The 14709-nt window shown below is 41.6% G+C and overlaps 1 protein-coding gene and 1 long non-coding RNA gene across 3 annotated transcripts in view; one reads left to right on the top strand and one right to left on the bottom strand.

Moving 5' to 3' along the window:
• LOC117366350 overlaps positions 1 to 14709 on the bottom strand; it is a 175211-nt gene that overhangs the window by 144643 nt on the left and 15859 nt on the right. The window lies entirely within an intron of this gene.
• Positions 1 to 14709, top strand: part of LOC117366348 (allantoinase, mitochondrial-like) — a 174323-nt gene that overhangs the window by 153049 nt on the left and 6565 nt on the right. For both annotated transcript variants that reach the window (XM_033957618.1, XM_033957620.1), the window contains 2 exons: positions 4745 to 4917; positions 5291 to 5323. In XM_033957618.1, coding sequence (XP_033813509.1) covers positions 4745 to 4917; positions 5291 to 5323 — 206 coding nt within the window. The remainder of the gene's footprint in view (positions 1 to 4744; positions 4918 to 5290; positions 5324 to 14709) is intronic.

Here is a 14709-nt window from a genome sequence, read left to right as displayed (position 1 = left end):
AGGTTTGGACAAGTTCCTGGAGGAAAAGTTCATAGTCTATTATTGAGAAAGACATGGGGAAAACCACTGCTTGCCCTGTATCGGTAGCATAGAATATTGCTACTCCTTGGGTTTTGGCCAGGTACTAGTGGCCTGGATTGGCCACTGTGAGAACGGGCTACTGGGGTTGATGGACCTTTGGTCTGACTCAGTAAGTCTATTCTTATGTTCTTATCACCAAGCACTATAAGATTTGAATATTGAAGAGCCAAAACAGTAAAGAAAGATAAAACTGAGTCCTGAACCTGTGTTGAAAGAGCAAGAGGAATATAAATTAATAATAGAAGAAGTTCTACATCAAGGAGCCAGAAAAGCGTGGCTTCCAACAAAGGAGGCAAAGAAAGAGGTATCTGAATAACTGAAATAGCCATAGGAATCAAAAGAGCTAATCCACCACCTCATGAACCGTAACTCCTAGGAGAAGAATAAGTGGAGTAGTTATCTGGTAAACATTGAGTTAAAATTATATCCTTACCTTCCCGAAGCCAAGTTTCAGTAAGAAAAAACAAAGAATGTGGTTGACATTCCAAAATATTTTAAAACATATTAATGCTGGCAGTGGACAAAAAACAACAACTAACCGGTCCACTTCAGTTGAGTATCTGAGAATGTGTGTGTGTGTGTGGGGGGGGGGGGGGTCTTTATTACAGTTTTGATAATGAATCTAGGTCAAACTCATATTAACCCATTACAGTGTACTGTGTTTCATAAAACCATATTTGCCACTCTTTATTTTAGTTTGGATTACACAGTATGCAAGATGTGAATTTTAAAAAAATAAACAGAAATCTGAGAAACTCAGATCTTCTGGAATTTCACTGGACTAGAGTACTGTCAACCCAGAAATGTTATCTGACAGCTATGGAGCCATGGAAGGGGGAAGCAGTGGTTTTAGGATCCATTTCCTAAGCCCAATACTGTCCCCATAAGGAATTGATATGGCTTCTGTACCCATACTGTCAGAGAGAGCCTCAGACCGAGTCTGGTTGGTGAGGAGAAGAGAAGCTACCATGGGGAACCATGCAGATCATGCCATTAAGAAACTGGTATGAAGTCTGTGGAAGATGTGGTACTTATACTCCAAAGCAACAAAACCAAAGGAAACAGGGGGTCCAACCTTGTCTGCAGTGAAAAACCAACCAGGAGCAAACAAATCAAAACTGCAGACGTGTACAAGATGCAGGCAAAATTTATTGTGACAAATAAATTATATCTAAAAACTTTTTTACCAAACGAGGGATCCAACACGGTCCGTGTTTCGGACAACCTTCATCAGGGGTCCTACTAAGTACAGATATAATACAAAATATAATATTAAAATTATTTATAAAAAATATAATGTAATACAAAATATTGATACAAAGACATGATGATATTGTTTAACCATGCTATCAACAGTGATAATCTGATAACATGAAGACAAGTGTGTAGTAAATGGAAGGATTGCGTGCAATGTAAATAGACTGCATGCAGAAAGCACATGAGACAACAAACCGAATCATGGTGAATAATGATTGAAAACAATAGTAAACATTAAAATAGCTGTAAAAAAGGTGAGAAACAAATGACAACTGTGATAAACATAAATGTAGCTATGAAAAAGCTGTAAGGTACATAAATGACTGTGAAAGGGTAATAGAAAGAGTGAAAACATAAAGAATGTGACCTGAAAAGAAAAAGGAAAAGGAAGTGAAAAACTAAGAAAGAAGTGAAAAAATATATATAAAATACGTACCATGGCAAAAAAGGGAAAAAAGTATGTCACAAAAATACTGGAGAAATAACTATCATGAAACATAAAAAGGAAACGAGAAATTAGCATGTAGACTTAAGATGGTATGCAAAAATAGGCATATAGACTTAAAATGATATGCAGAAAATAAACAGATAAAAAATATATATATAACATTTATCATAAACCATATAAAATATAATATATAACATATAAAATTAATCAAACATTAATGCAGCATCATTTGACACATATATAGATACCATATACAACCTAAAACAAAGATATTAATATAAAATATATAAAACAGGTCAATGGATAGTAATTGACATAAGGAACTAACCATAGTAGATTACTGGGCAAACAAGAACCTTATATATGAAGTCTCCTACTTAATAAAAATGGAAAAAACGTATACTAACTAATAATCATAGATAAATGAGTTAATATATCATACAGCCAGAAGGGTTTGTAATTATACAAGGTCACAAGTAATCTAAGCTTGAAGGCAAAACTCTTTTAAAGGAATATGTATAGTAATATTGGCATAGGAAATGGCTATATGCACCCATGATTATCTTGCACAAAGAGAAAAAGAAAGGAATATCGTGGGTGATATGGCAAATAGACCTTATAGTCATCGGTAATAAACCTAAGAGTAAAGAATGGTGGCAATCAAAGTGTAATAATAAAAAAGGAAGCAAAAGATGGACATATGTTACATTTTGTCACATGTTGTATTGTGGATATCTTAGCAAAAAGTAAAATAAAGAAGTAGGTTAAGAAATATGTGCCGAATCGGTTTTATAAAACATGTGATAATGAGATAAGAAAATATATAAGAAACTCAGAATAAATGGTTATGCATGGTCATAATCGGCTAGAAATCAAACAATATGCATCTAAAGATGTCTATCACATCAAGGTATAATGTATAAATCTACTGATGGATCGTGCAATTATACCAAATCGGGCCTACACTATAAACTTTAAGGATATAAAAAGAGTCGTTGGTAACATATGAAAAAGAAGGGAGTTACCAGCAGAGAACAAATGCATATGTGAAATAACAAATAAATACCAGCCAACAAAATTGAATATAAAATGAAATATAAGTGAAGAAATATAATACGCTAACCAAACTGTCCATGTGTAAGTACATCTTTAAAACGGGCCGCAAAGGGAGCGAGCATGGTCGCAGCAAGGAAGGGTGTAAAATAACAATAACCGAGTGAATAAAACAAAATAAAACAAAACAAATAAAAAATGAAAAACTTACCGGAATATATGTTTTGCCGAGAGTCGCAAGCTACTATGGATAGTCACCAAAGTAAAAAATGCTATAAAGTTGCCGTGAGATATAAATAAACTAGAAACGTAAGGGAACGTTGTAAATTGTCGCAAAATGTTGAGAAATGTACACGTAAAGGGACTATGTTGGTGGAAGGGCAAGCCAGCCAATCGGCCTAAATGTGGGTGTGTCTCCTTAGCGTCAAAGTGAAAAAATATAGTGCTGAAGGATACCGGGGGGAAAAACAAATGATAAATAAAAAATAAGTAAAAACTTATGCGGTGGTTAGCAAACATTTGAAGAGTAAACAGATACCGACTTCGTATGTATATAATGAAGGGTAGATAAAATGAAAAAATAATTAAAAATGTGTGTAAACAGTTGTGTGTGACCTAATCTCTGAATGAAAAGTTATAAAAAGAGTAAAAATGTAAAGTGGCTACATAATAAAAAATATTATAGAGACTTATATATAAATTCGGAATGGTAAATAAATTTCATGTAAATAAATGAAACAAATCAAGTGTGTACATGGTATAAAAAACATAAATGACAAATGGATATATATATATATATATATATATATATATATATATAATAAAAACTATAAAAAATGTGAGACATAAGAAGCACATAAAAGTACAATAAAAAATACATAATAATAAAATGGCTGATAGGTCAAAGTTCGCTATACATAGAGTAATATCTGTAAATCAAAATATAAGCTCTAGGTGCCTGGGCCAATCAGGCCTTAGGCTTAGTGGGGATGGGCGGACCCGCTATGCCTAAGGCCTGATTGGTCCAGGCTTCTAGAGCCTGGGCCAATCAGGCCTTAGGCTTCGCGGGAAGGGGCGGGCCAGCCTCATTTCGACGAGGCCGGCCTGCCGGCTGGACGGGCAAGACCTGTCTGGCCAACAAGTAAAGGTTAGTTTGGTGGGGGGGAGGTTTGGGGTCTGTTAGCGCAGAGGGGGGTTGCGGAGGGGGTGCGTCTTCCGGCAGGAGGGATTGGGCACCCTCCTGCCAGTGATCGGTAGTGTCGGGGTGGGGAGGGGCATCTTCCGGCAGGAGGGTTTGGTCACCCTCTTGCCGGTGATCGGTAATGTCAGGGGGTTAGGGGCATCTTCCGGCAGGAGGGTTTGGGCACCCTCCTGCCGGCGATCGGTAGTGTCGGGGGGGGGATCTTCCGGCAGAAGGGTTTGGGCACCCTCCTGCCGGCAATCAGACAGGCGGCCGCGGCCGCTATACTTATAGCGGCAGAGAGATCCCTTGCCACGATAAGTATAGCGGCCGTGTCTACTTACAATGGAGACCAACATTTTGTTGGCCTACATTGTAAGCGTCTCTTCCTCTACTAGGGAGATACGTAGAGCCGCCTAGGTTCACCTAAGGCCCGCCTAAGGCCCTTAGGCGAGCTTAGGCGTCTTGCGGGCCTTCCTAGGCTCCCGGAGGCGCCTTCAATATAGGCGGCCTGCCTGGGGAGCATTTTTTTTAAAAACCTACAGCTGCTTAAAATCGGGACGCACTTTGTAGAATCAGGGCCAAAGAGCCTGGATCTGGGAAGAAATCTATAATCGGATAAGGTCAGATCCCACTTATTCAGATTTCAGCCTGGAGTTATTCATTACAAGCCAATGGTATGTGAGCACTGTTGAATTTTCTTTACATTTCATTCCTAATTACAGGTCTTCCACTGTTCTGGACTGCAGCAAAACAAAGAGGATTCACCATTCATGACCTGGTCCATCTGATGTGCAAAAACACAGCCAAGCTATGTAATTTGACAGAACGCAAGGGGTCATTGCAGCCAGGATGGGATGCTGACATGGTGATCTGGGATCCAGACAAGGAGTTTGAGGTACCTGGAATTGGGCATGCTTGGAATATGCAGCATGTGCCAGCCAAATAGAAAGTATCCAAGACTAAGAACTGAGTAAGAGATCAAATGATAAATTCAGAAAGTCTACTCTTCCACCCCAGAGTGCATTGTACTGCATTGTGTTATAACCCATACTTGAGTGTAGGGAAGAAAGGGAGAAAAAATTGAGGGATCTTACAAAAATGCTAAATTATTTGAATGAAATGAGGGGAATAAAATAACATCAATAGGACAATTAATGGCCTATTTTTAGTTAGAGGCTAATTAAAGGGGTTCTTGGAAAGAATATGAATGAGTTCTGGTACAAGATAAATCACAGAACAATCAATTTACAAGAATTATTGTCTTTCAGGTGCAAGAACACATGATTCATCATAAAAACAAGGTATTGTAAAACTTTCCTCCCCTCCCTCCTTCCCATCCCTCATGCAGCAGGACCCTTGCCCAGCTTCCCTTCCCTCCCATCCCTTGTGCAGCAGAACCCTTGAGCGAGCACCCCCCCCTGCAGCCAAACTCCCATCCTAACCCCGCCGACCGTGAGCGAGCCCTACATACCTCCCAAAGCAGCGTCGGGCCAGCAGCACTCTAAACAGGCTGCTTTGGCCTTGTCCGCCCATGAATTCACTCTGCCACGTTACTGACATCAGTAATGTGGCAGAGTGAATTCATGGGCGGACAAGGCCAAAGCAGCCTATTTAGAGTGCTGCCGGCCCGACGCTGCTTAGGGAGGTATGTACTAGGGCTTGCTCGTAGTCGGTGGGGTTCGGATGGGAGGGAGGGAAAGATGGGGCATCAGCTGCACGGCGGGGGCGGATGCTCGAGGGGGTGTGCTTGCTCAAGGGTTCTACTGCACAAGGAATGGGAGGGAGGGAAGGGGAACTGCTGGCGAATCCCAGGACTAGGACTTATTTTTGGGGTAGGGTTTATATTAAGACCTACCCCAAAAATCTTGCTAGGGTTTATTTTTGGGGTAGGTCTTATTTTCGGAGAAACACGGTATATGAAACCCATGAATGGCTTATGTAAGTAGTAGGGATAAACAGCCAGAAAATATTCAGTTTGTGTTGTTTTCCATGTCATTTGTAGAAACTTTAATTTTATTTGTGGGGTTTGGCCATTTTGGGTCTGATTCTATAACCGGTGCCCAAGTCAGCGACCACCTTAAAAGCGGCCACCGATCGTTTGTCAATTATTCGAGGGTACAGTTACAGAATTACGTCTATTTAGTCACGATAGGCAGCTGAAATGTAGGCCCATAAAACCCTGGCCTTTATTTCAGTCATTTATCTTTACCGCTAGACTGCAGCAGCCAATTGCGGTAGGAGAATTCCCCGCTTCCACATCAGCTGAGCTGCAGGGACTTCCCAAAGCCCTACAGTTTTGGGGAGTCCTACCGCTCAGTTGATGGGGGGGAGGGAATTCCCCTGGCACGATCAGCTGAGCCAGCTGCCGCAGACAGAGACCCCCCCAACCGGCAGGAGGGATACCCACTCCCTCCTGCTGGAACCCCCAAAACAATCCCTGAGAGGTGGGATGCCCAATCCCTCCTGCCGGCACCCCCTCTAACATCACTGGCAGGAGGGATGCCCACTCCCTCCTGTTGACATCCCACTAAAACCTGACCCCCCTGATCACCCCCCCCCCACGAAACCCACCAGGACCCCCCATACCTTTATCTGCAAGACTGACGGAGGGATGCCTACTCCCTCCAGCCAGCAGGCCCACCTCTTCAGAATGGCGGGCCTTCCCCTTCCTCTCGGAGTGGCCTTAGAGACCTGGCCAATCGGAATCTTAGGCCACTTCAAGTGCATCCCACAATACACTGGGAAGCAGGCCTAAGTTTCCAGTTGGTCCAGACACCTAAGGCCCCTCCTAGGTGTGGGGCCATGGGCACATGGGCCAATAAGGGCTTTAGGCTCCTCCCCAGTGCATCCTGAAGAGGTAGGCCTGCCGACCAGAGGGAGTTTATGTTTATTAAAAGTTTTAACTGCACTTTGGTTTATCAACTGCATGGTGTACAAAATATATTTTTTAAAAAGAAACGAAAGGAACTTCATAAATAATATGAAAGCAAAAGGAAAAAGATAATAAAGAAAGAACAAAACTAAAATAAAAAATTAATTAAATCTAATTAATCTAAATAATTTTGTTTAAATAGTTGCCCCCCCCCAAAAAAAAAAAAAAAAAAAAAACCAAGGATCCCATTCATCCAGTTTCTCATAAGAATGCTAAACCAAAGAGATGCATCTTAACTATTGATCCGAATTTTACATAGGAAAACTCAGAACGAATCATAACTGGGAGAAAATTCCACAAGCTAGGAACAGCTGCAAAAAAGGCAGACTTTTGTGTAGATGCCAAACGTACCAAAAGAACTGCAGGCAAAGCCAATTGGTGAGCAGTCGATGAACGTAGGGCAAGAGTAGGTTTATACGGAACTAATAATTTTCCTAAGTTGTCTGGTTGATCTGATTGTAATGCTTTATACGCAAGCGTTAAAGCCTTATGCTACGGCAAAATTTGACAGGAAGCCAATGGTACTCCTTTAAAAAAGGAGAAATGTGATCACATTTCCAAGCATTAACAAAAACTCTGATGGCGGCATTTTATATAGTTTGCAATTTCTTAATAGACACTGGTAATCCAATATAAACACTATTGCAGTAGTCGAGTTTGGAAGTGACTAGGGCATAAATGAGAGACTCACAGCTCGATGTATCAATGTAAGTACGAATAGAGCGAATCCTACGTAAAAAAATAAAACAACAAGATTTCACAAGAACATAAGAACATAAGCAGTGCCTCTGCTGGGTCAGACCAGAGGTCCATCCCGCCCAGCAGTCCGCCCCCGTGGCGGCCCAACAGGTCATGACCTGCCTTAATCACCAGAAGGGGCCCCCTTGCCCCCTAGGTTTCTCATCGAAGTCCTATCTTCCCATCAATGTCCTAACCCTCCGGCCTTGCACCTGCACGACCTGGTGAGCTGTCTATACTTATGCAACACCCCAGCACCTCCCTCAGTACCCCACGATCCCCTTTTCCCTCAGGAATCTGTCCAATCCCTGTTTGAATCCCTGTACTGTACTCTGCCGGATCACTTCCTCCGGGAGCGCATTCCATTTGTCCACGACCCTTTGGGTGAAGAAAAACTTCCTTGCATTTGATTTGAACCTATCTCCCTTCAGTTTCTCTGAGTGCCCCCTCGTACCTGTCGTCCCTTTTAATCTGAAGAACCTGTCCCTGTCCACCCTCTCTATGCCCCTAAGTATTTTGAAGGTCTCTATCATATCCCCCCTGAGCCTCCTCTTTTCCAGAGAGAAGAGCCCCAGTTTATCCAGCCTCTCGGCATATGGGCAGTTTTCCAGCCCTCTTACCAGTTTCGTTGCCCTCCTTTGGACTCTCTCAAGAACTGCCATGTCCTTCTTGAGGTGCGGCGACCAATATTGAACGCAGTATTCCAGATGTGGGCGCACCATCGCTCGATACAGCGGCATGATGACTTCCCACGTCCTGGTTGATATGCCCCTCTTGATGATGCCCAGCATCCTGTTGGCTTTCTTCGAGGCTGCTGCACACTGTGCGGATGGTTTCATGGATGGATCCACTAGCACACCCAAGTCTCTCTCAAGTCCGGTGTCTTCCAGCAATCTCCCCCCCATTTTATACTCGAACAACGGGTTCTTTTTCCCTATGTGCATGACCTTGCATTTATCTACGTTAAAGCGCATTTGCCATTTGTTTGCCCAGTCCTCCAGCTTATCGAGGTCCCTTTGCAGTTCCTCACACTCCTCCCTGGTCCTAACTCTGGCGCAGAGTTTGGTATCGTCTGCAAATTTTATAACCTCACACTTTGCCTCCGTTTCCAGGTCATTGATAAATATGTTGAAGAGTAGCGGCCCCAGCACAGATCCCTGCGGCACACCGCTCGTGACTCCCCGCCAGTCAGAATATTGGCCCTTTACTCCAACCCTCTGTAGTCTACCTGACAGCCAGTGCTTGATCCATCTGTGTACATCCCCTGATGAAATTTGTAAATGAAATGTCCAAACGAACATGTAAATATTTTAAATGGTTTGAAAGCTTTATGGGTTGGGAACCCAAAAGAGGTGATAAAGATGATTTTGTGATGAACCAGCAACCTATATCCCAACTGTTTTCTGTGGATTCCAAATCCAGCTGGACTTGCAGATAAAGGTACAGGAGGGAGGTCTGGGGGGGAGGGGTTCGAGGGGGGGGTGTCAGGGGATCACCATAACTAGAATCCAGGGGTAAGAGTGTGTGTTGTTTCAAAAGAGTGTGCACTATTTGCAAAGATAGTCCATCCCTAGTAAATGGTAAAGTTATTGTGAGTTTCACAAGTACTTCAAGCTGCTATGAGAGGTTGCAGCAGCCATTTGCAGAAGGCAGCTACAAGGGGTACTACTACTATTTATCACTTCTATAGTGCTGAAAGGCATACGCAGCACTGTACATTTGACATTTAACAGACGGTCCCTACTCAGAAGAGCTTACAATAATAATAACTTTATTTTGTATACCGCAATACTATAAGCAGTTCAGAGCGGTTTACAGAGGAAGAGAATGTACACAGACAACGATGTTACAGAAAATATTTTCAATTACATTAGTAAGCCGAGAGTAGTAAGGTATATCTGGAAGTATGTCAGAGATACAGCAAGTATTTCAGAGATAAAACAGGCAGGAAGGAGTCAGAAGTTTATAAAAAAAAAAAAAAAAGGTTTTAATTGATTTCCTGAAGGATTGGTAGGAGAGTGAATTAGAAATGAGGGTGGTTAGACATTTATTCCATTTGCCTGTTTGGAATGACAGTGATCTCTCTTGTAGGTACAGCCCTTCAGGGAGTGGAAGGCAAACAGATAGGCATTACGTGTGCAAGTGGTGCCTGGAAATACAAAATGGTGCGACAGGTAGATTGGGGATGAACCTGTTATGGTTTGAAGCAAAGGCAGGCAAACTTGAAGATGACCCTTGCCTCCATCAGCAACCAGTGTAGTTTTCTGTAGAACGGGCTTACATGATCCGACTTTTTGAGACCATAGATGAGACGGACGGCAGTATTCTGAATGATTCTCAGTCATTTGATGGTTTTCTTAAAGGATCCCAAGTATATAATATTGCAGTAATATTGCTTAAGATTAGAGATTGAACCAGCAATCGAAAAGAGAGGAACTCAAAATAGTGTTTGATGGTACAAAGTTTCCAGAGGGTGCAAAAGCATATTTTAACCTGAGCATTAGTGTGGTCTTCAAAAGTTAGGCATCAGTCCAGGATGACTCCAAGGATTTTGATGGTAGAATTGATTGGGTAAATTAACCAGTTTAATTTCAAAGAGGTATTCATTAGCTTGTGGTTAGGACTTGCCAGGAAAAGCTTGTTTTTTTCTGGGTTCAATTTTAGTTTGAATTGTAGACATGACATATAGGGTTGGGGATGTAGAACCCAAGGTGAGAGGAGTTAGGCATTGAAAGCAGTCTCGAAGAGGTGAGCTTTTAACTTGTACTTGAAGACTGCCAGAGACACAGCCCACCGTTATGATTGGGGCAGTTTGTTCCAAGCATAAGGCGCAGCAAGATAGAAGGGACAGAATCTGGAGTTGGCAAAGGAGGAGAATGGCACAGATTCTATCAGGAACACTACTCATTATTGGTACAGTCCACTGTGCTTGCTCAGTTGGATTATTGTAACTCTGTTTATTTGGGTATTAAACAGGGTAGTCAAGATCGACTACTGCTGATAAAGATTACAGCGGCTAAACTTATCTTTGGAAAAAGAAAGTACGATCATGTATCCCCATTGTTAAGAAAGGTTCATTGGCTTCCAGTTTGTCACAGGATACAGTATAAGTGTGCATGTGTTGTTTTTAAATTCCTTCAATCCCTGCAATCCCTGTATGTTGAAATGCTATTAGATCCTGTCACTCAGCATCTCGCTTTTGCGGTATACAGTTGGATCACATTGATTGCTTTAACACAGGGTTTGTAAAACAAAGGGTGACAATAGTTACCGCATTTTATATTTGGTTTAATAAACACAGCCTGCATCTTGTACATACTGTCTGCAGTTTTTTCTTTTGTTTTTTGTTTGCTGTTCTTGAATTGCAGACACCGTTGGATTTCCTTGTTGTTTACTCAAGGATTACTACAATTTATAAATTATCATTTCCATCCTCTAGAGCAGTGATTCCCAACCCTGTCCTGGAGGAACACCAGGCCAATCGGGTTTTCAGGCTAGCCGTAATGAATATGCATGAGAGAGATTTGCATATGATGGAAGTGATAGGCATGCAAATTTGCTTCATGCATATTCATTAGGGCTAGCCTGAAAACCCAATTGGCCTGGTGTTCCTCCAGGACAGGGTTGGGAACCACTGCTCTAGAGCAGTGTTTTTCAACCGCTGTTCCGCGGCACACTAGTGTGCCGCGAGATGTTGCCTGGTGTGCCGCAGGGCCGCCGGGCCCGGAGCTGACAGGGGGCCCGAGGCAGGGGCGCCAGTAGCTCGCCAAGGCAAAGTGAGTCGATCACCCAGGACTCACTTTGTCTTGGCGATCTAATCTATCGGACCTATCAGTCTTCCTCTCCCCGACGTCAATTCTGCAGTCGGAGAGGAAGTTCGGGCCAGCCAATCGCTGCCTGGCTGGGCGGAACTTCCTCTCCAATTGTAGAATTGACGTCAGGGAGAGCATGCGTCGGCGTCGGCTTTGGGGCCTGTTATCCATTGGTGGGTCCTGTTCCCCGATGGCAGTGGCAGTGGCTTGGGGAACGGCAGGGAGAAAGAAAGAAAGGGGGCAGGCAGGGAAACAGAAGGAAAGAAGAGAAACAGAAAAAAAGAAAGAAAGAAAGAAAGGTCAGGGAGAGAGGAAGAAAAAGTTGGAGGAGAGAAAGCATACAGGCTGATAGAAGGGAAGAAAGATTGGATGCACAGTCAGAAGAAGAAAGTGCAACTAGAAATCACCAGACAAGGCAGGAAAAATGATTTTATTTTAAATTTAGCAAAGTGGAGGCAGTATTACCACAGTTTTCAAAGGAATTTGCCCAAATAACTTAATAGTTAACTGGGTAAATTCCCAGAGATGAAAACTTCCCTTCACTTACTACGCACAGTTCTGAATTTATATCTGCTGTCTATATTTTACAATATGGTCACCTTTTACTAAACCGCAATAGTGGTTTTTAGCGCAGGGAGCCTATGAGCGTCAAGAGCAGCGCTGGGCATTCAGCGCAGCTCCCTGCGCTAAAAACTGCTATTGTGGTTTAATAAAAAGGATGGAGGGTATATTTGTCTATTTTTGTATGCTATAAAAACCAAATACAGAGAGAGACTGAGAGCTGTTGACGAAGAGCTACGTGTGTGTCTTTCTTCGATTCCAGCCAGAATATCAGCTTTGTGTTCAGCCAAACAGGCCCAGGTTTCGCACTGAATAAAGTATTTTATAATTTTTATTTCGTAATAAAGTAATTATAAAATACTTTCTTTGTGTTTATTTGATTCCTATTCAAGAGAATTACTTTATATATAGTCAATATAGGCAGAGAGTTAAATTTTTTAACATTTTCTAATGGTGGTGTGCCTCGTGATTTTTTTCATGAAACAAGTGTGCCTTTGCCCAAAAAAGGTTGAAAAACACTGCTCTAGAGGATTTAAATGTGCTGGGAAGCTCAGTAAATCTATGGCATTTAAACTGGTGGAAATCTGGAATAAACTCCCAGATTCTTTAAGATTGTTAGGTCAGCTACATCAATTTCGGAAAGATTTAAAAACTTGGCTGTTTACGCAATAGTTATCTAAGATCACCAGTCGACGAATATTAACTAAGTATATTTTATCTTTTAACTCTTTAAATATCTAGCTAATCTTAACTAATAGTAGTATTCTCTCCATATGGCCTATTAGTTTGTTACTTTATTTTTAATGAACTGTAACCCAAATCAAATTCCTTCAGTATATAAACTGAAGATTAAATTAGATAGGAGGGATTTAACTGCTGAGCAGAACTTGGGGGGGGGGGGGACATAAGGGAAGATAAGTGAGGAGAGATAGTGGAAGGCAGCCGAGTGACTGTATTTATAGGTCAGTAAGAGGAGTTTGAATTGTATTCAGAAATGGATGGGAAGCCAGTGAAGTGTCTTTAAAAGAGGGGTAATGTGAGTATAGCGGCTCTCATGGAATATGAGTCATGCATCTGAATTCTGGACAGATTGGAGTGGGGAAAGGTGGCAGAACAGAAGACCTGAGAATACTAAGTTGCAGTAATCTAAGCTTGATGTGATGAGGGCGTGGATAAGGGTTTTGGTGGTGTGCTCAGAGAAGAAGGGTTGGATTTTGGTGATATTATAGAGGAAGAAGCACAGGTTTTAGCAATATGTTGTATCTGTGCAGAGAAGGAGAGAGAGGAGTCAAAGATGACCCTGAGATTGCAAGCAGACAATTGGGCTTTACTCCTACCCCTATCGCACTTTATTTGAAACACCAGGGCTGCTGGTAGGCCAAGGAAAACCTACTCAGACCATGGGGGGGGGGAATGTTCGGGGGGGATGAAGAGTATATACAGGTTGGTGGGGGGAGGAGAAGTCAGACTGGTTTGCATGTCCTGGCCGATATACACCTGGGTCCTGTGTAATTGTCTTATGTGGGGCCTGACTGAATATTGGGCAGGTCTTGCACAAGCTCCGGTGGCCATCACAGCACCATTTAGCCTCAAATATTCGGTGCTGGGGCACACACATGGTTTGGCACTGAATTTAGCTGGCAATGGACAGTGTTTACAAAATCACTGCCTGTTCTTGGCTGAATATCTATCCCATTGTTCACAATACACTAAGGTGGGGAGGTAGGAGATAAGTGAATCCCAGCCTTTGCACAACAGTAGGATATATGTGTGGAAATTAGGATATATGCTGGATTCCAAAGAGACAAAAAATATGACAGGGGTAACCAGTTCAAATACACCGTTGGTATTATAGAGTGACTAAAGAGATCAGTGAAACAAAAAAAGTCACTGCTGGATCATCAAAACAGTGTAAATTGTGAATTCAAAAAGACTCATAAACAATTCTTAGAACTCTGCTCAGAGACATGAAGGCTGATTACTCTGCCTCACCACCCAATCATTGCAGTGTTCAAAAAGATTTTTTTGACTGAAAGACTTTCAATAACTAAAGTGCTAGCCCAAACAGCTATGCTAACACTGTAAATGCTTCAATAGATTTTATATTTTTAAGAGATGACTTAACTTGAAAATTTATTTTCAAGTTAAGTCATCTCTTAAAAATATAAAATCATTATCTGCTTATATTAGGAAACAGGTCAAATTACAACATTCTAATCTGGAAAAAAGAGATTAAGGTCTTGGAATCGAAATTGATTAATAAATGGGAACACTCTACATTACAAGCTCTTTTAAAAGCTAAATGTAAATATAATGAGATTTCTTCTAAATTGGTTAGGAAAGATTTATTTTCTCAGCAAGCTTTGTACTATGGAAACTCAAATAAGGCTGGAAGATTATTGGCGAATTATCTTAAAGCAAAAAAAAAAGAAAGACAAAAATTATTGTAATTAAAGACGAGAAAGGGGATACTTACTCTCATGTTGCACCTATTTTGAAACAATTTCTAAATTTTTATAAAGCTCTTTATTCTTCTATGCCTTATTTAGACAAGGAAAAAGATGGTTTAGAGTTTTAAAAATTATTAGAGGGACTTAAAATTCCTGAGCATATAAAAGAAAGTCTAGATAAGCCTATATCATTA

This window comes from Geotrypetes seraphini, chromosome 9, assembly GCF_902459505.1.
Source record: "Geotrypetes seraphini chromosome 9, aGeoSer1.1, whole genome shotgun sequence".
NCBI classification, from domain to species: Eukaryota; Metazoa; Chordata; class Amphibia; order Gymnophiona; family Dermophiidae; genus Geotrypetes; species Geotrypetes seraphini.
This window is presented reverse-complemented; position numbering and strand designations above follow the sequence as displayed.